Genomic DNA, 23,658 nt, shown 5'->3' with positions numbered 1-23,658 from the left:
TGCAAAATGGGCAGAGCTTTCCAGAGCACCTGAAAATAAGTTCATTTATAAAGTTCAGCGGAGGATTCAATTCTACTGTCAAACATGACGGAGGGAACGTAAGTATTTTAGTTTTATTTAATAGATAGTGTCGCCGAAACTACTTGCGTTTTGAAAGGGATGGAGGGTCAACAGCTTGACAGAACCTGTTAGCTTAGTATGAAAGACTAAATCGTAGATACCACAGTGCTGTAAAATGTTGTATCGTTTTTCTATCACTGAGGATCTTTCCCTGGATGAGCGCGTTCTTTAAAGCAAATAATGCAGTTAGTTGGCTCGTGTCAAATTGGCCGAAATGACCATGAAGTAATTCTCTCATGAAAAGAATAACTCAGATTGGACAACCCGACGTTAGTTGTGCTTTTTCCTCAACTAGTTGGAAAATGCACTGCATATTTTCAATGCAGAAGTGGAAAAGAGTACATATAATTGATGCTACTTTTTTTACTCTCTTTAAGTGGGAAATATATATATATACTTTTTTATTCTGCTTATTAAAAAAATCTATGTTATGTAGTTATATGATATAATATAGTAGCCGATATGATTAATTGTTACCAGCTGCAAAAGTATAGCTGCTTACATGGCATGCCAATGTTCCTTTATGTTTAATTGCTTGTTCCCATCTGACAGGATCTCATACCTGTATTGTCCAACAGATCACTGACTTAAGTTATGTTTAAAACAGTGTGAAGATTCCCACTTCTAATAATGCAATATAATGCAACATCAAATTATTCAACACTTCAAATACAGCAATACAATACAGGCCAATTGTAAGCTTGTATATAGGTTCAAACACGCTTTTTGATATTGTATCAGACATGATGTGTACAAAGTTATGAACACATCTATATTTACTCTGATGACTAGCTGAGTGCAGTAGGTAAGGAGATAACACAAATCAAGTATCATGATGTATCTGACCAAATGTGTATTGTGACTAAATGTTAGGGGTTGACCTTTGATACTTTCACTAAATATTTTCACAAAAAAGGTTTTGATAAATAATAATTAGTAATTTGGATGAAATGATTAAGTGGGTCAAAGTCAATAATAAAACAGGTTACCAAACTGTAATTTCAGAAAAGGTTAATGCAGCTTTTAAAACCAGGAAAATACATCATATATCACAGCATTAGAGTAACCATTTGTATTTAGTGAGACGTTAAACTAATAAATATAGTAGAAGAATCTAGTAGTATACTAAACCGTTAGATAGTCCATCATTAAAATGTTTCCTGTATCTGTTAGGCACCTGCGGAGGAGGGGGGGGCCGTACAGGACGGAGCCAGCCACTGACCTGAGCCGCTGGAGGCTGAGTAGTGTGGGGGGCCGGCAGACATGGCACTATGTGGAAGACCAGGACCCCCCCGACAGAGAGCAGACCATGCTGGAGGCACATTCTCTAGGCCTGGACACGGTAGACTTTGAATATTTATTTTCTTGTTTTAAATGGCACGAAAGGCTGCTGGGTTTGTGATTGTTATGCGTTGTGCATTGCACTCTGGGTTCATTTAGGTTGATTATTTCTTGACAGTTTCTACAACAGTATACAACAGAGACACTCAAATATGGTAGTATACAGTGACAATGAAACATTTTAATTAGAGCTGCACCAGTTGTAAAAAATAACTAAATGCAATTATTTTTGATCTGCTATATACAATAGGAAGTTATCATTTCTGAAACATTCTACCCATTATTTTTTGATAAATATATTAAAATGATGTGTTGTGTGTTCTTTTAAGAAGATGTTTACATATTTTGCCTTTAGCAAATATTGCAGATCCTGAGATTTGGATATTGTACATGTCCATATTGATAACATGTGTATAAATGTGTGCAGCCCTAGTTGAAATAGCTTATGAATTCAGGTGTAGCCCTGGAGATGTCCTTCACAGCAAGCAAGGAACGAGTAGACTTCTGAGAGCTTCCTTGTTTTCGTACCAAAACAGTACTAGATAGAATAACAACTTGTATTGGTTCCTGTCAATAGCTGCCAAAGTGGTTGAAAGACCCCTGAAATGTATCGCTTGAAACTGGTGTTAATTCAGGTGTTCTTCTCCGCAGAGTCAGTTTGTGTCCGAGTCCCCGGCTGCCCACACGGCTGTAGAGGCCGCTCTGAAAGGAATGCACTTCTACAGCCAGCTGCAGGCCGAGGACGGTCACTGGGCGGGGGACTACGGCGGACCCCTTTTCCTTCTGCCAGGTAAACCAAATCGTCGTCCTCCAGGTCCCTATATGTGACACTTTTCTCTTCAGCAGCTTTCCTGTGACTTTTCCTGTAAGAGATACATTTCAGTTAAAGCCACATGGTTTATCATGTGGCCTTGTAATCTTGTTATGTGCCAGACAGAAAACTGAGGACATCAGGGGAGATGATTTTTGAAAATGATAGAACACATTGTAAAAAAGAAATTATCTGTGTGGTATGTAATGATGTAATGATGACAAATATCTCTTATTATACATTTTTTACTTTATTTGATTATGTTTGTTTTAATATTTTATTGTATTTCTTAAATGAAGCAACTGTCCAAATTCTGATTCTGGTGATCAATTTTCCAAGTCTGATCCCAAACGTACTTTGTGATTAGCATGTTAAACATTTTCTGTTAATATTTCATCTGTCAGTGAAAATAGTAATTTCATTACAGCAGTAATTATACTTTTTGTCTAGAAGGTATTTTAATCTGGATTCATCTTCAAATAGGGAAACATTAAAGTTTGTATTCCTATTTAGAATACAGGATAGTGGTGCTCTTAAGCCTCTAGTGGTTGAAATAAGTGTTACAACAACAAACATATGGATGTTTTTATCTGCTCTAAATAAAAAGGAGAGAAAAAAACGATTAGAATCATACTTAGAAAATATATCAGAGGATATGTTTTTGTTACGTTATAACACTAAATAAAATGCAGGCAGGTGATTTTATGACACCTGTGTTTGTGTTCTTGTGTGTCTCTCCGTCACTGTATTGATGTTCATGTCTGTGCTCAGGTCTCCTGATCACCTGCCATATTGCTAGATCCCTCTGCCCTCTGCCTGGCAGAAAGAGATGGGTGACGGGGTACCTGCGCTCTGTGCAGCTAGCAGACGGAGGCTGGGTCTGTAAGTACAAATATCTATATATGCATTTGACATGCCATCTCATTCAGTGCTTTACTTCAGCATGAGGTCACGTGTCAGTGAACTGCAGTTGGGCAAAGGGTTATTGCGCTTTGCCTAGTACCATTTCATTAAAGGGGAATTGTTGTCAATAATCTATCATAGTCTGTCAATTTCCATTATAGGGTCTGTCTTCATCGTGAAATATAATGTTTTTATATAAGCTTTTGCACCCTACTTGTTAATAAACTGTTACAGGAAGTGCCCATTCTTTCCCACTGCTGAGACAAAGCTCTACAATTCATGGTTAGACTCTCTGAAATATATGTATTATTGTTGATGTGTTTTTGTTTCAGACACATTGAAGATAAGTCCACTGTGTTTGGCACAGCGCTGAGCTACATCTCACTCAGGATTCTGGGAGTAGAGCCTGATGATCCAGGACATGATTCGAGCCAGGAACAACCTGCACAGCAAAGGTGGGAAGTGGAATCATCCCTAAAACACAATGTCAGTTATCGTCTCATATATAATTATATCTTTATATTTGTACATCTCAGAGACTGGACAAATAGTTATATAAATGCAAGTCCATAGCTATTTTATGTCTCATTGGTTATTATTGAATTGTCGTATTTTAAAAGAGGCAAAAAATAATTTGGAATACAGTAACTATATTTGAGCAATACACAGTATAGCCAGCAGCCATTGTAAACTCATATTGATAGACTGCTATTAACCATGTCAGTTATTTATGTTGGTAGTTGAATACTGAAGGTTTTTTATTTTTCTACAGGTGGCGCTGTGGGGATTCCCTCATGGGGTAACTTCTGGTTGGCCATTTTAAATGTGTACAGTTGGGAAGGAATGAACACACTGCTGCCAGAGATGTGGTGAGTTCTAGCATCCCATAATGTCCTCTCATACCCACCAGGCATGCTAAGGTGACAGTTCAGGTTTGGTAGGTCAAGTAGGTAAATACTTTTCTGTCGCTAAACAACTAAAAGGAGATTTCATTCACTGAAAATTGCATCCTCTCTTCATCTCCGTTCTTCATGCAGACAAAATAATGCAACATATCACACAAAATACTACCGTTATTTCACATCAAAAAACACATGCTCCCCTAAGAAAGGGCTGTAGCCATAAAGGGATGCATTTGTTTTGACATATTTACAGGTTGCAAAACACATTAAAACGTTTTTTTTTAAATAATGATCAAAATATATCACAAACAGTGTACAGGTTTGTCAGCAGGTGGAGACATACTATCAAAGAAGTGGAGAAGAAAGGGTCCTTTTTGTTTCTCATTTAACACCGTGGGGTGACAAAGTTTACAAGCGAGTTCATGGCTACTAGACAAGTTCTTGTTGCTCTGTTGCGTTGTTAGTGATGTGAAACACCGGAGAGTTGAGGATCTGTGGGGTTTATTCTCCCAGAAAATAATTTACAATTTAGGCCTTTAGCAGGACGCCTTTATTCCAGAGCGACTTGCAATGACCACTTACAGGGACATTCTCCCCCGGAGTAACCGAGGGCTAAGTGCCTTACTCAAGGGCACACTAGTGGTGGTGTTCCAGGCAGGATTTGAACTCGCAACCTTCCGATCGTTTTAATGATGTAATCTGTCTCAGGCTGTTCCCCTCTTGGATGCCTGCCCACCCCTCCACCCTGTGGTTGTCACTGCCGCCCAGGTGTACCTCACCATGAGCTACTGCTACGCTGTTGTGAGGCTGTCTGCAGAGGAGGACCCGCTGGTCCTCAGCCTCCGACAGGTGCAGGACCCTTTCTCCTCCACCAGGGGGCTCTAATCATTATTCAAATGTCAGCACAATTGTTGCAAATGTATTTAGTTAGTTAAGGTATTCAATAATTTACAAGCTGACTTTTTGTTTTCAATGGTAGTTAAAAGTATATCATGTCATGTTGTTGTTGTTGTCAGTACTTACCAGTGCGAACGTTGTCTTTATACAAGGATTAAAGGAATCCTTCTCTGTCATTCTGTAAGACAGGGTTACTTAACGAAATGCGGATGCGGTTTATTTATGCTACGCAAGAAAACCATGACAAAACAAAGTGGAACAAAACAGTTCCTTGTGGCTCATTGTTCGCATATTTCAAAATCCTGCCTCTGAAGATTGTGATAAGGCTTTCTTTATTCTAAGGACTTCTTTTGAGTTGACACTCAAACAGTTATTTAGACGTCTTGGTGTGAAATAAGATATAAACCACTTTTTATTTAGATATACAGTAAGATGATCACAAGAAATATATGTACACTCGCAATATGTTTATTCACATATACAAACAAATTGCTCGTTGTCTTTTCTAGGAGCTTTATGTCAGGGACTATGCCACCATCAACTGGCCTGCTCAGAGGAACAATGTGGCATCATGTGACATGTACACCCCTCACAGCACGATGCTCGACGTCGCCTACAGTAAGCGTCATTCACACTGGGCAGCAATAATAAACCAACGCCTACACAAGCACGCAATGACCCTTTCCATTAAAACTACCATGGGTAGCTGATTCAACACCTTTTTAGCATACAAAGGAATACAAATAAATAAATACAAATAAAATAATTTAAAAAAAGACTAAAGTACAAACTTTAGTAACCTACTTTAGCACCTTTTTACTTTCCACCACAGCCATAAATACAATTGATATCAGACTTAGAAAATAGATTACCAGATGTTAAATTCTTCTCACTTGCATCTCAGTCAATCGATCGATGTTTATTTATAGCCCAATATCACAATGTTACATTTGTCTCAGTGGACTTCACAGTTTGTACAGAATATCAGTATGACGATACGACCCCCTCAAGTCCGTGAGGCAGCCTTGAATTTTATTTTGATGATTGGATTATCAGGCTTGATGGATAAATATAGTTCATCCGCATAACAATGAACATTTACAGAATGATTCCTTATTATATTGCCGAGCTAAGCAATGCACTCAAGTTAGTAATAATACAGGGAATGAAAATATTTGGCATATTCCTGGCAAGATGTGTTTTCAGACTGATAAATGAGGAAGTGTTTTTAATGGGAGTTGCTCTGTAAATGACCCCCTAACCGTGTGACTCTGTCCCTGCAGTGGTGCTGAATGTGTATGAAGCCCATCACAGCACCGTGCTGAGAGAAAAGGCTGTCAAAGAACTGTATGAACACATCGAGGCCGACGACCGTTTCACCAAGTGCATCAGCATTGGACCGGTAGTGTATACACAGATACACCAAACACAGATTGCATAGAGTATTAGATATGTGTATGCTTGACACAGGATCAAAAACACTAACTTATTTCTAATAGTGTTCGGATCACCGTTTATGAGCTGACATTTCAAAAGAGATAGAGGGGGTGAAAATGGAGTATTTCATTGTTGTCTTCAGATCTCCAAGACCATCAACATGCTGGTTCGCTGGTATGTGGACGGGCCCTCCTCTCCGGTCTTTCAGGAGCATGTGTCTCGGATCCCAGACTACCTTTGGTCAGTCAGTCAGTCCATCTCTTAGAACTGTTTTACTCACTAAACACACTTCTGTTCCACAGCTGATCAGAATAAGGTGTTTATGTGTATGCCTATAAATGTTATATTAAAAACTGTCCGATCCCTAAAAACTAACATTACATTCTCTGTGTTCCAGGTTGGGATTAGATGGAATGAAAATGCAGGTGAGAGTTAGTGTTCTGTTCCTTTTCTATATTGGGAGTGAGGGTTAGTTTTGAAGCTGTATTGAGTCCAATGATACGGGTGTCTCGAGATGAATGCTCATGTTTAGGAACGGTTGAGCCGCTCAGTGGGAGCTCTTGGTAAAAATACTGCTTAGCCGGTTAGTCAGTTGATTGATGGAAACATATGGATGGACTTAAAACATTGTTAAAACTCAAATCAACTTTTTACCCTTCAATTACTTTCTTTTTATTTACTTGCTGGTTCCATACTTTGTGTTTTATCCTGCAGAAATAGTTTTAGTTCAAGTTTAACTTGAGCGTTTGACCACTTTCTCCTTTTTCTCTTGCGTAGGGGACCAACGGATCTCAACTCTGGGATACTTGTTTTGCTGTACAGGCCTTCCTTGAGGTAACACACCTTGAAGTAGTAGAATGTGTACCACAATAAAAGCTAGGGACAGAAGATAACTATGTATAACCAGAGCAATTAAGACAACATCAAAACATGTTTCTGGATGGCCTAGACAAACATGCACCACTTGACTAAAACTGCGTTGGGCCCAGTGGGATCCCTCGTGTCATTTTTCATAGATATACAATTCCCTGGTAAAGCAGAACGTTGTTGTCACGGCAACTTTCTGAGCCAGAAACAAACAAACTGCACTTACAACTCGTATTTCTGAACATTTAAATATCACAATAAATACTAGATCTTTGGTCAATTTGTCATGCAGACCTTGTTGAGGTGTTTCCTAAAGCAGTATCTGACTATAATGAGTTGTTTATTGGGGATTCTCAGGCAGGAGCCCAGAAGGACTCCGCGTTAGCCGGGTGCCTCCGAGATGCGCATCAGTTTCTCACCGTCACACAGGTGCCACCAACATCATTAAACACATGCTCGTGCTGATTTAAGTTGTTTTCCTGCTTAAAAACGTGTTCATATGAATTCAATTGACTTCCGCTTTTAACAGATACCTGAAAATCCTGCAGAGTATCAGAAGTACTACAGACAGATGAACAAGGTATTATAACACGTGAAAAGACAGCAAGAATGGCCTCTGACAAAAGTGAATTTCCTAGCCTGTTGGCATGTGTGTGCAACAAGTGTTATCCCTTTGTTGTTCTTCATCAGGGCGGTTTCCCCTTCAGTACCCGGGACTGTGGCTGGATCGTGGCTGACTGCACCGCGGAGGGTCTGAAGTCAGTGATGCTGCTGCAGGAGCTCTGCCCCTCCATCAGCCAGCCACTCCCCTCAGAGCGCCTGTGTGATGCTGTCAATGTGGTGCGTCTGCAGTCCATCCATCACTCATTCATTCCTTAAGTCTTATTGCTAGTGTTGTCTAAAAAGAAAAATAATGTATCTTTTGGTAACACTGATCAATACGCATTTTCTTCCCATTAATTAATACCACTGTCATCTCTAACATTATGTGTGAAGCTATGCAGAGTGTGAGGTAACTGTTTCTCATTGTGTTGAAGGTGAACTCAGTGCAGCCAGGTGCATGCTTCTGTGAACTGTCGTTTTGCAATCCTGACAGTATCTCACTTGTTTAACATAATGAATGAATTCATCATGCATTCTGGAGATGATGATAAATTAAATCCATTATAACTCTTGGCACATGGGCCACATTTATCTAAAATGGTTCCAGTCTTTACAATCCCTAAAAGTGCTCTCCATATACAAGTCAGCATTAACACGTTCATATAGACTCTGGAGGAAGAAGAGGCCCCACCTTACACTTCCAATTAACGGAAGACAGCTCTACCTCCTAACTCACGGGACACATACTGCATGATAGTAGTCAGGGTTCACCCAGACCCACACAATGCTATACCGAAACTAAAGACACTGTTAACATGGCAGATAGGCAGGCAGAGGTGTTACCACCATGCAGCGTCCAGACTTGTGCTGCCTGAGGCATAAACAACACCATAATATACATTAGGTGTGAATAACTTGAAGATACTGCACTGGTGCCAATTCCAATATGAATATATCTTGAGACTCAGTGCACCATGACGTCATTTGTAATGCTTTATTTACTTGACCACAGTTAAAATGTTCTTTTAAGACTCACGTCACGTATCTGAAATATTGTTTAAAACATAACGACCACGCACACACTCAGACACAAACAATCACGGTCAACGCGGTTGAAAAACGCGTGGCTCCCTAACCTCCCATCCCAGCTGATCACCGTGCCCACATATATAGGTTACTTACCTCCCGTGATGAGTACGAATTCACACACACATAGACCAACCCCGTGCACAACCCAAAGCAAATTGGCTCCAACAGTAAGATAACAGCAAACATATGGATAGACAGGTTTATTTAGAATGTTCAAAGGTTAGAAGGTAAAGCAATGAATTAGCTGAAATGCTAGCTACTTACCTTAACCTACCCCACCTGTTAGCTTGTGTCATACACTAGCAGAGTGAGGACACAATAACAGGATTGAGGCAGGCAGACAGATGCTCAGCTAAGGTGCATTATGTATTGACCTTAATCAAGGTTAAGAAACGGTGAGGTCCATTTCAGGGAGTTCTTTAATCATTCAATTCATTACAATGACGAGAAGGATTTGTAAATGTTTCTTCTGCGATGTTAGCGTATCACAGCTCCTTCACCATTTGTCTATCTCCTCCTTGAAGCTGCTGAGCATGAGAAACTCTGACGGAGGATTTGCCACGTATGAAACTAAGAGAGGAGGGAGGCTGCTGGAGCTGCTCAACCCCTCCGAGGTGTTCGGTAGGTCTGCTGCTCATGTGCAATATACCTTGGGTCATTCACATGTTTACTTACAGTCTGTTCCGTATGTAGTTAACACTACCAGCTATTTCTATCATTTGATATCGTCCCTTTTTTTATAAATGCTGTTTTAGTATGCAAGTCTATTCTCTTGACTTTATCTGCACTATACTCCTGCTGTTGTTATAATGTAAATGTCCTCGTTGCGGTACAGATTCTGATTCATACTCTCTGAACCCATATGTTAACCGCAAGACATGTTCAGGCTTAAAAGAAAAACAACTCTATCGATTAGATTTGATATCATTATAAATCCATTGTTTGGCGATTCACAAGGAAAGACGTTAAAGGTCACAGAGTTCTTGGAAACACAAAGAAGGTTTGCGTCATAACAGCGTCATGGTGCCTATGAACTCCTCCGTGGTTACACAACCTGCAAATATGCAGATGTGAAACATGGGAACAAACAGCAAGCCACATTTAAACGTGACATTTCCATCCCCTTTCAACATCCCAAATCTGTTCACACCTTTCCCGTGCCCTGCTGATATGGTGCAATGTAATGGCATTTTAAAGAGATGTTTAAAGGAGGATGCAGTGAGTGTTGTGAAATGGGATGTTTTAAGCAGCTCTGCGTGTTCTCGCCTCCCACACAGGTGACATCATGATCGATTACACCTATGTGGAGTGTACCTCTGCAGTGATGCAGGCTCTCAGGCACTTCCAGAAGGCCTACCCAGAACACCGTGCAGAGGAGATGAGGTATACTGATAGAAGATGGAATGGGACAAGCTTGATTGATCCCAAGTTGAGGAACTGTTTTGTTACAGAGCATTGCACAGGAGTTGAAAATATAATAAAATATAAATAAACATAAACAGTAAATACATACATATCAACATTAGAATTGTAAATATCTCTAGTGTCTTCAGAGTAAACAATATGAAGTATACAGAACACTGTCATAGGCCTACTTACTATTAAATAAAATACAATATACTTACATTTTTTAATTACATTCTACACACATACTTTATCCATTTTATTTACTCAGTTCCTCATAAATGCTTGACTTGCACAACATATTGAAAATAAGATATTAGCACCATATCTACAGAAAAAAAGAAGTAATAGAAATCCAATCTGTCAAATTCATCTTTAACTTTGTTTATTGTGCGTTTTGAAGGAAATACGAGTCTGCAACCATAATTCTACATTTAAAGGTGGGGTAGGTAATTTTAGAGAAACCGGCTCGAGTGCGCTAGAAGTTGAAATTACACAGCCGGAACAAATCTGCCACTTCCTCACAGAGCCCCTCCTCCAACACACACGAACGCGCACACGACCAATGAGGGCACGAGATAAGTTTGTGCCCCGATGGAAGGCTGACAGGCAGGTAGGCCATCCAGTTACTTTAGCCGGGCCGGCTAAAATGATTGGTCGTGCTTTTTACAGCGCCACGGCTTCCACAGATACATTTTTTTATGGATATTCATTGCTATCGGGATGTTAAGAGTACTCCATGGAATATAACAAAAAGTGTATCTCGAGCCGGTTTCTCAAACTTACCTTCCCCACCTTTAAGAGGCACAATTAGTTACATGATATTATCATATACTGTATGTATCACCAACATAATATCCATGAATTAGATTTGTATCCTCAATACCGGTACAAAGCTACCCTTCTCATCGGACAGAATGAGTAAAACATACATTAACTTGTAAAAAGCTTCAAACTAAGATGGCTAAATTCAGTTCATAAGTCTGAAAGTGATTTAAAAACAAGGCAGAGATCCATTATACTGGGAAAAAAGATATGCTCACACAAGCACATTCTTCAAAATCAATTCTCCTGTTTAAGTTTCAGAGGAATCTTTGAAACTCAGTATGAGAGGGGCAAGATCTCTGTTGTTTATTGATTTGTTTCTCAGGTCCACTCTACGAGAAGGACTGGAGTACTGCAGGAAGGTGCAGAGGCCTGATGGATCATGGGAAGGGTGAGACTACAATTCCTTTTTTACTACGGGATATCCTAACTAATTGACTGTTCATGTTTAATGAAATAAATGATTTGCTTATTCTTAGGTCCTGGGGAGTGTGCTTCACATATGGAATATGGTTCGGCCTTGAAGCCTTTGCCTGTATGGGTCACGTCTATCAGGATGAGTACGTTTCCCAAACACTGAACAATTAGTATCACTTTAACAAACAGCCACACTGTGCTCCTTCACCTGACATTGTGACATCCATCCTCTCTTATCTACATACTTAATCACCCTGCTGTGCCTCTGTTTCCAGCCATGTGTGCGAGGAGGTGCAGAAGGCTTGTCAGTTCCTGCTGGACCGGCAGATGACAGACGGAGGCTGGGGGGAGGACTTTGAATCATGCGAGCAGCGGTGCTACGTCCAGAGCAGCAGTGCCCAGATCCACAACACCTGCTGGGCTTTGTTAGGCCTCATGGCTGTCGGGTAAAGCAGCGTGACAACTCAGAGGCTTGGTGGTTACGCTGTAACCGCATGTATACAGTGTGTGGAAAATACCACAGTACAATTCACATAGCACAGTAAGGGGTAGGATAGATACGATTACAATATTTGTTTGTTTGTAGCCTTTATTTATCCAGGTAAAAAATCCCATTGAGATATGTTTAGTGTATTAAGAATAAGAGAATGCTATGGAAAAAAGATATGTCTCAAAATGTAGTTATTCTGGAGGCGAGGTCCATAGACACTAAATGCTAAAAGTATTCAGGCACTAGTCCATCCAGTGGTTTGAACACTAATATAAAAGGATCTTAACATCTATTCTAAAGTTGAGGGAAAACCAATGAAAAAAATTAGGATAGGTGAAATGTTTCTGGTCTTAGTTATTAAACTTGCTGCTGCATTCTGCAAGATCTGAAACCTATGTATAGATAACTTAGAAAGGCCAGAAAGTGACCAAACCAGTTATCTACTCTCTCAGTTTCTGTCTGGGAGAGAAACAGTTGAATGTTAGCAATATTTCTAAGGTGTTAAAAAATACCTTTTTGTAGCATTACTGATGTGAAATTCAGAATGCCAATTCAGATCTGAAACTTTTTCCTAGGAACTTGACATCTAGCGCTGATAATTAGTTAATGAGTAATTAGGCAAATCTCTCTCTGGATCGTTTGCTCTGATAAATGCATTTAACCAGGAAATCTTTAGGGCTGATATTATTTAGTAATACAGACAAGTAAAGTTGTGTATCATCAGCATAGCTAAGACAAATAATCCTGTGTTTTCTGAGGACTTTTCAAGTGGCAGCAAATAAAAGAACACAGGTCCAGAAATAGAGCCTTGAGGAACCCCAGATGGGTGATATTTGCAGCCGTGGGTTTTTTAGGCACTTCAACAACGGCAACTCAACTCTGCACTTATCTTGCTAGTTAACGGTTAATGATCAATTTAAAATGGATCAGATCTTATTCAGAATTATCCTTTTTTTATATCAGCATTCCTGCACGATAAAAAAAATGAATAAACCCCAGTTTTTCCTTTCTCATCTGCCATCTTCAAATAAGTGAAATTCAACTCTTCTTTGATTGGTTTTGCTTTTGTTTATTAGGTGTTGCCTTTGATTGCATGCATGCTGTGCTCTTTAATGTGCTATGCTACAAACAGAACTTTCAGTCAATAGTCAAATGTAATCAAATTGAACTGAATCCAAACAAAAGTCATTCATTTCAACCCTCTTGTGTGCATAACCAGGCATCCCGATAGGCGGGCCATTGAGAGAGGAGTGCAGCTTCTGATTGACAACCAGCTGCCCAATGGAGACTGGCCACAGGTGGGTCAATGAGTCACATACATCTTCATATACACTGCTTTCACTAAGCTTATACCAGTAATATCACAACTCATAACAAATCAATCCATGAAAGAATGAAATATAATGAGACGTTTATTATGTTTTTTTATTGTCCTCTCCAGGAGAATATTGCAGGTGTGTTCAACAAGAGCTGTGCCATCAGCTACACCTCCTACAGAAACGTCTTCACAGTCTGGACCCTCGGCCGCTTCTCAACACTTTATCCCAGCAGTCCATTGGCTGGAAAGTTCAAGCTGTGAATAATTGTATTTAAAACGTATCCGACTATGTGCCACAATAAGAAAACTGAATGCCTTGAAAGCAAATACCACAACAGCCATGAAGTTCAGACCATCATTGAAAATGGTCGTTTTATTTGTCAGCCTATAGGTTTTATGCCCATTTCTCACCTTCATTGACGTTTGAAAACTTCTGCTGTGTTCTCAGAGTTTAATCTATCTGATAAGGAAACAGAAACACATTTCAATCTTTTAATTACTTTCTGTGTTGACATTCCAGCAATGCTTTTCCAACAGGGACTCCCTACAATCGTGTTGTAATAGCCTGCTGCTATCCAAGGATGTGCTTTGAACCTGTAGGTCTATGTTGCCTGAAATCCCTGCCACTTCCCAGCATTTCCATTGAGAATAAATACTTTTTCTACTATAGTATAATCATGACTTGATGTGTTCTCAATGAATGTGCTCGACCATGTGATATTTTGTTGTTTGTGCTAAGAACATTATCAAACTGTAGTGCATACACTGTATGGATATTTGAGCAATTCCTCAGAACGCATGTAGCTGATCAATGTTTTTTAATTGTATTGATGTTTTGAGTGTGACAGCGATGTTTTAAGTAGTGAGTAGGTTGACAGAGCAGAACCTTTTTTTTCTTTTAGTGAAGGAAGCATTTCAGTCTGGTTCTTTAACTTTAATGTGTGCATTGCGTCACCTCAACAGAGCCCTTAAAGAATGTCTTCTCTGTTTCTAATGTATAGGCTACTCTGCCATTTCAAACCCTTATGTATTCTGTGAAGAGCAAATGAGTTGCCCTTTGACCACTAAAAACAATTCCGTGTGTGTCTCTCCGGTTGTGTTGCCTTCAGGATCCTGTCTGACTGGCTGGAGGTGAAGCTGGGTGGGGGTAAAGACTCAGAGGGGAGGGACGAGCAGCTGGACGGCGCACTACAGACCCTCTGTGTCACCAACACACTCCAGGATCGAGGAGAACACACCACAAAGTTCACATCAGCATCAAGGTGAGATCCTGCTGACAGACGGCTGCTCTCGAGAAAACAAAAGCCATAACTGTTACTTAAGCCAACACATTATAAATAAATGAAGTGTACTGACAAAGTACATTCTAAAGTCAAGTTATTTTTCTTTAATGGATTTTAACGAGGCCCTAGGCTTTTAGGGTTTTATCATTCTTGTCGTGTATTAATATAGATTTTAGTGCATGTAAATGGTCTGCGAGGTTAAAATCCTAAATGACATCACTACATAACACTCGCGCTTCTTTTGGCTAGTGCTCCAACACATTTTACGTGAAAGGCTAAGAGGCGGGACATCTCTAAGCGGTTGACCAACCACAACAGAGCCGTCAGCTATCCAATCAGAGCAGACTGGGCTCTGGTTTCAGACAGAGGGTGAAAAGAGGTGCTGCAGCACAGGCAGTATGAGAAAAATAAAGATCTTTTTGAACATTAAAGCATGGAGACACGTCCCAGGAGAGACACTACATACTGATATGAACCTGAAACTGAATAAATAGGGCCCCTTTTATAGGTTGGTTTAAAAAAGATAAGCTTACAGATATATTTCACTATAATTGAGACTCTGTAAACACTCACGATGGTATTGAGAAACGTGTTTGTGCTTTACCTATATGAAATGACATGTACGACAGCAAAATTGTAGCTATTTTGGGATATTTGGAGAAAATAGGGGTTAAGTATCTGATCCAAGGACACTTTGACATGTTCACTACAGGGGATAGGGAACAAACCACTGCCTCTCTGATTGGTAGAGGCTCATTCAACACTTGAGCTACAGCCGGCCATATTTCTATACATATATCTCTTGTTTAGATGGATAATAACATGAAGTACCTTGCGTAGTCGCTCAAGTTTTCTGACCCGTCTTTTGGTGTGTCTTCCAGGCGTCCCGGGGCCCTCTGTCTGAGGACGGCCTGTCCAAAGCAGAGGGGCTCAGTGAGCTTCAGGGGACAGCCGCTCTGATGATGCTGCTCCCCGCCATGCCCCTCACGGAGCAGGAGGAGCAGGACATCCCCCTGCTCTCCGCCCTGCTGCAGCTCAAACAGCTCCAGCAGGCCAAAGGGAGCTGGCACTGCCCGCTGCCTCTGGCCGTCCTGGTGCCAGAGCCGGCCGGGGGCCCCGGGGACACACAGGAAATCGAAGAAGGTAATTAGTAATGATCACAATTTCATAAACAGATGTTCATGGTTTTAAGTTAATCCTTAAAACTCATTCTGTAGTGTTATACTAATTTCAAACTCTTACCGTGAGACTTCAATTCATTATTTATTTTATTTGAAACTTATTTTTCATAAAGTTGTAATTATTTTGTAAATTATATATCATTTTTGTAGAAACATTTAAAAGCCAAAAATGTCCGTAGAGATGTGATAGGGAGACAGTTATGGTCACTAGTGCAAACACAACCTGGGATATTCAATAAGCCATTAATGAAATGCAGGTGGTTCCATTTGTTTGCGACCATTTAAGTTCCATTTTCTATCAGCTAGTAGTTATGTAACAGCAGCTGAAGGGGACCTATCATGCAAAATGCACTTTGTGATGTCTCTATACATAAAGATGTGTCCCCGGTGAGTCGGGGAACTCACGCAGCGTCAGAAAACAAAACCCTCTCTCTTTTCCTCCGTACCCAAATCTCTAAAAACGGGGAACAACGGAGCTGATCCAGATGTGCGTCCGATATGACGTAATATCTGAAATGTGGACCCACGGCCCAATCAGAAACGTTGCTATCAGAAACAATGCCCGACTGTTCTGGACGTAATATGGTCGGTGTTTACATTAGCATCGCTAACACTCAGAGCTAACCTGTACTGGAGAGCATGTGTGTGAAGAAGCAGGAAGTAAAGAGGAACTCACCTTGTGGTATAACCAGCAAGAGAGAAAGCCTTTGAGCTCCAGACTGTTTCACAGAGAATCCTTGATAATCCATGATATGGCGTTTCATCACGGCAGCATTTAGTTTAGCTGCCGGGTCCCGCATGAGCTCAGCCCCCTCCTTTTTATTTATCCATTTTTTCTTTTTTAAAGCTTTATCCCCAAATCAGCACTTTTGAAACAGGAAGTGAAACAGAGGGATATGAGGCATGGCTAGAATGGGTGATCTGTTTGGTATTTTGAGCAAACCACTTCATAGACATGTTTTTTATATGTTTGTATATATCTGAGACCTGATGCTATTGCCTAAAGATAGCATGATAGGTGAACTTTAAGCAAATGTGTGAACCCTGATTTTTCCCTGTCCCTCAGCCCTGATGCTGCACACGCTGGTCCAGGAAGGCCTGATCTCAGAGTTCGCCTTCTTCTTCATACTAGAGACCACCAGTGAGCTGCAGGGATCCAAACAGGTATCACACTTTCATAAAAACCTGAAGACACCTGAATCTGCAGCTGCCTTTGGCTTCATAGTGAGGCTGTTTTAAAAAAACAAAAAAAACAAGATGGCTGTTAAACATTGTGGAACCTTTAGCCACTGAAGAGCCAGATATGTTCCTAGGTGGAGACCAAAACGGAGTTAAATACACTAAAGCGAGAGAGGGGGTAGTGAGACACTCTCGATTTCTCTTTTTGTCTGCTTTTTAATGTGACTTTTAAAATATTGTACAGTTTTGCACAATCTGGTCTCTAAGAATTTGTCACATAAAACAATTTAAGACATTTTAGAGAAAGTTTTATAATATATCTAAGTTTTTGTTCACATTTAGGATGCAATCTGTGATAACGTGGATAAAGTAGACCCTCCTTCATTGTGAGCCAGGTTTGGAATCACTGATGTAGATGTTTTATAGTTTGAAACAGATCTTCTCTAACTTCTGTGTCCTGTGTGTTTCCAGCTGAGCCAGGCTACACGCTGGCTGCTGGCCCGTGCCCCCCGCTGCTCCCTCTCTCCTGTCAGACCCTGGTGCAGCTGGTGGAGGACGCGCTGAGTCGTGAGTTCAGCCCCAGAGTCTACGCCCACCACCAGGATCGCGCCGCTGCCCTTCTCCCCTCCCAGGAGCCAGCGCCTGTCATCCAGCTGTACAACGCTGTCCTGGCTCACCTTGCTGACAAAGTGTCGTCTCCGGACCTCAGCAGACTCTCCTGGCCCCCAGGCGAGTTCGCCTGCAGGAATCCCAAGACTTTGTCCCTCATCTGGGCTGGAACTCTCCCAAGCACCTGGCCCTGGCTCCGAGAAGCCATCCTCAGCCTGCAGCTGCCCAAGTGGGAGCAGATCTCTGCCACAGGTCAGTGACTGAGATAGAGAATTGTCAAAAGAAATCGTTTTTTTCCACTGGCAACGTATTTATGTCATTAGTACGTAGTAATTAGTTATCGATATGCGTCGGCCGTAGAAAGACTACTAAAGGTGCATCTTGATACATCTCTGTGCGTTCTTATAGTTTAATGTGGGCTGTTTTAAACTTGGACAACAGTGACAAATATATGAACTTCCTTTCTACGACTGGAATTAAAATGTAAAAAGGAAAGTGAAACTAAAGGGGGTTGCTCGCACTCACCCTGCTGTCCCACTCTTGATTTCCAAGTAGTATGATTGTATGAAACTATTGCAATAAATAATACTTTATGCAAAATATACAAAACTTGTAAGGCCTATACATCAACTACTGTGCATATCACCGATCCAAAAATGATGTAAAACAAGTATGACATAAGAAACGGCATCCAAATCTGTAAACACTGCGAAATGTTTACTTTATTTGATCATTTTACAGTAATTAGCATTATGTTCATAGTTATGTTCATATGTTCATAGTGCGCCTCTTTGTTTAACACATTGTTGAAAGTTCAATAAGCACTTGGTCAATCCATGGCATGAAATGGAAAATGCTTAATAAGCACCATAACTAACATGATCTGGGGTTTTCTATCACAATGGGTAGTTTCCGTCAACAGCCGAACAATGCATCATTTTTAAAGGGAATTGTGGGACAGCATAATCTTCTTTCCTTCTGATGGTCCAGTGTATCCTATAGTAAAGGAAATAATGAAGGAAGCATTGTAGCTCATTTCCTTATCAACCAGAATTCCAACAGCTCTTATTGTGGCCACCACTTAAATTAAAACCTTTATTGATCCCTGTTAGAAAAGCAGCAACAGAAATACAATTACAACACAGGATAGGACAGAACATGCGACAATTAGCTACTTTCCCTCATTTAAGAACCCTTCTCGACAAAAAGGCCTATTTGACTGTAACCTAATAATCATTGTATTATTCTCCCTCCCCACTGCTGTATTATCCCTCTCTCTCTAGACTCGTGGCCTGAGCTCTGCGCCTCCATCTTCCACTTCTCCGCTCAGATCCCAGTCTCCCGCCGCAGCCAGCCCCTCCTGATGTCCCGGCTGGAAAACCTCCTGGAAAGGGTCAAGGGTCACCGTACCCAAACCTCCAGATCCAACCGTGGCGACGAGGGACGCGTGTCCGACCTTCAGTCAGATCCCTTGGGACGACATTCTGGTGATCTGCATCGACCACAAACTGAAAGACTGGCAGATCCCGAACCCCCCGCCTGTGAAGGTGAGGACATTCTGAAGGGAGGCTATCGGGAACTTCTCTTGATTTCTGACGTGTATTACAACACTTCATTATTTGTTTTGTTGTTTTAGATGCTGTTACAGACGATGGGGAGATCCTGGTTTACCTCCCCATTGAGACCCTGAAGGGGTTCAGGCCCCCTGGGGAATGGACCGAGGTCATCAGACAAACACACAGAGAGAAGCAGCAAGAGGAGGAAGGGTAAGAACATACTACAAGAGACCAATACAAATAGTAAAAATCACATGTTTTCCATTTACCTGTAGTGATTGATATGTATCGAGATTGTTTCAGTGGTAGTTGCGCAGTGTGGGAGAAATCAGCCATGTCTGTCTTCTTTTTAATTTAATAGAACAAATAATAACTTAAAAATTCAAGAGCAATGTCTTTTCCTTCAAATCATGATCCAGTTACTTGGGATAATCCGAAGACCTTAGTGAGCAGTTTCAGATAGGAACTACTTTCTTTCTACCACACTACTCCCTCCAACTATATCACTGCACAGAAGCAAGCGTGCATCTGCTCAGCGCGTGCTCACACACTGGCTGATGTAGGTCAGCACAAAGGAGTGTTTCTGGAGGTGCTTATGCATTTCTAGATTTCAAAGCACATGTCTTACTTTCAACCTCTTATCCTCAACTGCCCGCCCTTTTCTTCCTGTTGGATTAGGATTTCTATTTTTGTTGTTCTTTTCTGATTGCTTGTAAAGCGTTTTTGAGCACTGGGAAAAGCGCTTTATAAATATGATGTATTATTATTAATATTATATAAACAGGAGTTGTCATATACATTTTGTATATAGTAATAGAATGTGCACATTTTTACTTCAAATGTTTATATGAATGTTTGTTTGCATACTTTATTTGAATTTGTTTTTATTGGATATTTTACTTTAACCCGTTATTTTTGTATACATATCTTTATTTAATTTGAATCTTTCTATCTTATATAAATAAGATTAATCATTTATTCATCTTTTAATTATTTCATGTTAAAACGGAGCACAACATCCAATGTTACCCACGGATAAATCAAACACCCTGATTCTGAAGTAGCAAGTCACCACGTCCCAGATTCATAATCACAATCCTCTTGGCTCTCTCCTCCTTCATCCACAGGGCGGGTGCAGCTGCGAGTGCCCCCCCCAGCAGTCTGTCCATCAGACAGAGGTTGTTCGACAGTCTGGCCCCTGAGACAACAGCAGCCCCTCTGGACATCACCCCATACTCCCACAGCAGGAGAGCTGCTGGCCCACAACGTCCTCCAGGGCTTAGAGAGGGAGAAGGCCGCGAGCCAAAGGTAAGGCTACGGCACTGCTGTTAGAGGTTTTCCTTGCATCGAGAAGTTGTATCTGCAGAATACGCCCATATATTAAAGAAAATGTATCGAGAGGTATCTGGTTCAATGAGATAGATATACATAGCTCACTGCCCATGATCGTTTAGTAGGATTCTACCAACTAAACAAAGAGTTCTTAAAGAATCAGAATCAGAAACGGGTTTATTGCCAGGTACGTTCACACATACGAGGAATTTGACTTGATGTCGTGGTGCATACATAAAATATAAAACAAAAAAATCTTCAAGGAACCTGAAATAAAATATAGTTAAATAGCAATAAAATAAAGCAGTAATTTACAGCAAAATAGAATGTAATGAATTATAGAATATAAACTATGAAATATGAATATTCTTAAAAGGTCACCTATCATGCTATCTTTAGGCAATAGCATAGGTCTCAGATATATATACAAATATATAAAAAACATGTCGATGAAGTGTTTTGCTCAAAATACCAAACAGATCACTCGTTCTAGCCACGCCTCATATCCCTCTATTTAACTTCCTGTTTCAAAAGTGCTGATTTGGGGTATAAAGCTTTAAAAAAATAAAAAGGAGGGGTCTGAGCTCATGCGGGACCCAGCAGCTACCGTCTAAACTAAATACTACGGTGATGAAACGCCATATCATGAATTATCAAGGATTGTTTCTGAAACAGTCTGGCGCTCAAAGGCTTTCTCTCTTGCCGGTTATACCACAAGGTGAGTTCCTTTTTACTTCCTGCTTCTTCACACACATGCTCTCCAGTACAGGTTAGCTCTGAGTGTTAGCGATGCTAATGTAACACCGACCATATTACGTCCAAAACAGTCGGGCATTGTTTCTGGTAGCAACTTTCTGATAGTGCCGTGGGTTCACATTTCAGATATTATGTCATATCGGACGCACATCTGGATCAGCTCCGTTGTTCCCCGTTTTTAGAGATTGGGTACGGAGGAAAAGAGAGAGGGTTTTATTTTCTGACGCTGCGTGAGTTCCCCGACTCACCGGGGACACATCTTTATGTATAGAGACATCACAAAGTGCATTTTGCATGATAGGTCCCCTTTAAAACTATTGCAATTATTATTTGCCAAAAATAATCTAGAATCTACGTTTTGATGTTTACAGGAGCATGAAGCAGCTTCAGCGCTGGCTGGATGGCGACAACTTGGACCATTTGTCCACACCGCTTTTCATTCCCTCCTCCACCCTGTTGTCCATGCCCCCAACCATAACACGTGTGGGACTCAGCCAAGACCCCCGATTACCCTCTCACACAGGTACATTCCCCTTCACCTAACTCTGTGCTCCTTGGACAAGTCATGTCCTTTTTCAAACAGTCATTGTGGTTATCTTTGGCTGCAGAGTTTCATTTACAATCTTTTTTAATGTTCAGTTATGATTTTCCGTAATCATGCATGTTCCCTTGTTTTCACTTTCCAGCCTTCAGAGCCTGATGATCTGTCGGACAAAGTGGACTCACCTAAAACCACGCGTGTGTCTATGTCATGGCGAATTAAGGAACTTGAGCGACAGATTGTGGCGAGTCATGGGGAAGAACTGGCTTGGAAACTTAAGCTGAGTGGTCTGCTGAGCATTGTTGATGACTGATGAACTATTGGAAGGAAAATACTAATAATGACTATGGCTTTGCAAACCATTGAAAGCTGAGGACACATTACATTTTCGTCTTTTCTTTGTTTGTAAAAGTGTATTGTTGATCAACATTTTTATTTTTGGTTTTATTATGTACCATAGATGTTGCAATTTTAATGCCAATGTGTGTTTGTCTGATACATAGAACAAATAAAGTGTTTGAGTATTTCAAATGTGTGGCTTGTTTGAACCAAATGTTGTACTGCTGAGAAATAAAACGGATTAGTAAAAGTGTTGTCATTCAGTAGTTTAAAGGTTCAGCCATTGAATAGTCTCCATCAGTGTGTGAGCAGGTGAGCACACGTGTAGTGTGTGTTATAGCAGCGCTCTGATTGGAGAACTTCGTGGCACACCCGCCCATTGCCCCGCCCAGCCGTCTTGTGATAGGACAATTGGGTCTCTGCTCATGTCTCTCCATGGTGAGAACTCCTCGGATGGCACCGCGAGGGCCTCTGGGAAGTGAAGTGTGAAATGAACAGAACGGTAACCTATCGTCTCTACAAAGCACTACATTTCCCATGAAAGTGCAAAATGGGCAGAGCTTTCCAGAGCACCTGAAAATAAGTTCATTTATAAAGTTCAGCGGAGGATTCAATTCTACTGTCAAACATGACGGAGGGAACGTAAGTATTTTAGTTTTATTTAATAGATAGTGTCGCCGAAACTACTTGCGTTTTGAAAGGGATGGAGGGTCAACAGCTTGACAGAACCTGTTAGCTTAGTATGAAAGACTAAATCGTAGATACCACAGTGCTGTAAAATGTTGTATCGTTTTTTCTATCACTGAGGATCTTTCCCTGGATGAGCGCGTTCTTTAAAGCAAATAATGCAGTTAGTTGGCTCGTGTCCAAATGGCCGAAATGACCATGAAGTAATTCTCTCATGAAAAGAATAACTCAGAATTGGACAACCCGACGTTAGTTGTGCTTTTTCCTCAACTAGTTGGAAAATGCACTGCATATTTTCAATGCAGAAGTGGAAAAGAGTACATATAATTGATGCTACTTTTTTTACTCTCTTAAGTGGGAAATATATATATACTTTTTATTCTGCTTATTAAAAAAATCTATGTTATGTAGTTATATGATATAATATAGTAGCCGATATGATTAATTGTTACCAGCTGCAAAAGTATAGCTGCTTACATGGCATGCCAATGTTCCTTTATGTTTAATTGCTTGTTCCATCTGACAGGATCTCATACCTGTATTGTCCAACAGATCACTGACTTAAGTTATGTTTAAAACAGTGTGAAGATTCCCACTTCTAATAATGCAATATAATGCAACATCAAATTATTCAACACTTCAAATACAGCAATACAATACAGGCCAATTGTAAGCTTGTATATAGGTTCAAACACGCTTTTGATATTGTATCAGACATGATGTGTACAAAGTTATGAAACACATCTATATTTACTCTGATGACTAGCTGAG

General features: G+C 40.5%; 2 protein-coding genes across 2 annotated transcripts; both read left to right on the top strand.

Annotated features, from left to right (window-relative positions):
- The first annotated feature begins 15 nt into the window (after window positions 1-15).
- LOC117466554 (lanosterol synthase-like) lies at window positions 16-14,458 on the top strand. The gene is given in 26 exon segments (XM_034109869.2): window positions 16-98; window positions 1,294-1,462; window positions 2,113-2,251; window positions 3,044-3,150; window positions 3,337-3,341; window positions 3,508-3,592; window positions 3,594-3,630; window positions 3,948-4,044; window positions 4,786-4,828; window positions 4,830-4,841; window positions 4,843-4,926; window positions 5,484-5,592; window positions 6,258-6,376; window positions 6,554-6,651; window positions 6,809-6,836; window positions 7,189-7,245; window positions 7,636-7,707; window positions 7,808-7,858; window positions 7,969-8,118; window positions 9,495-9,591; window positions 10,248-10,353; window positions 11,525-11,590; window positions 11,679-11,759; window positions 11,892-12,062; window positions 13,326-13,404; window positions 13,548-14,458. Coding segments are annotated over 26 exon segments (2,214 nt in total). The 5' UTR covers window positions 16-84; the 3' UTR covers window positions 13,686-14,458.
- Window positions 14,459-14,540: 82 nt separating this feature from the next.
- On the top strand, window positions 14,541-17,788 carry LOC117466870 (germinal-center associated nuclear protein-like). The gene is made up of 4 exons (XM_034110353.2): window positions 14,541-14,686; window positions 15,589-15,850; window positions 16,955-17,052; window positions 17,539-17,788. The coding sequence occupies exons 2-4, from the start codon at window positions 15,667-15,669 to the stop codon at window positions 17,629-17,631; spliced, it is 375 nt and encodes a 124-aa protein (XP_033966244.2). The 5' UTR covers window positions 14,541-14,686; window positions 15,589-15,666; the 3' UTR covers window positions 17,632-17,788.
- The last annotated feature ends 5,870 nt before the right edge of the window (window positions 17,789-23,658 follow it).

This window comes from Pseudochaenichthys georgianus, chromosome 21 (genome assembly GCF_902827115.2).
Source record: "Pseudochaenichthys georgianus chromosome 21, fPseGeo1.2, whole genome shotgun sequence".
Lineage (NCBI taxonomy): Eukaryota > Metazoa > Chordata > Actinopteri > Perciformes > Channichthyidae > Pseudochaenichthys > Pseudochaenichthys georgianus.
This window is presented reverse-complemented; position numbering and strand designations above follow the sequence as displayed.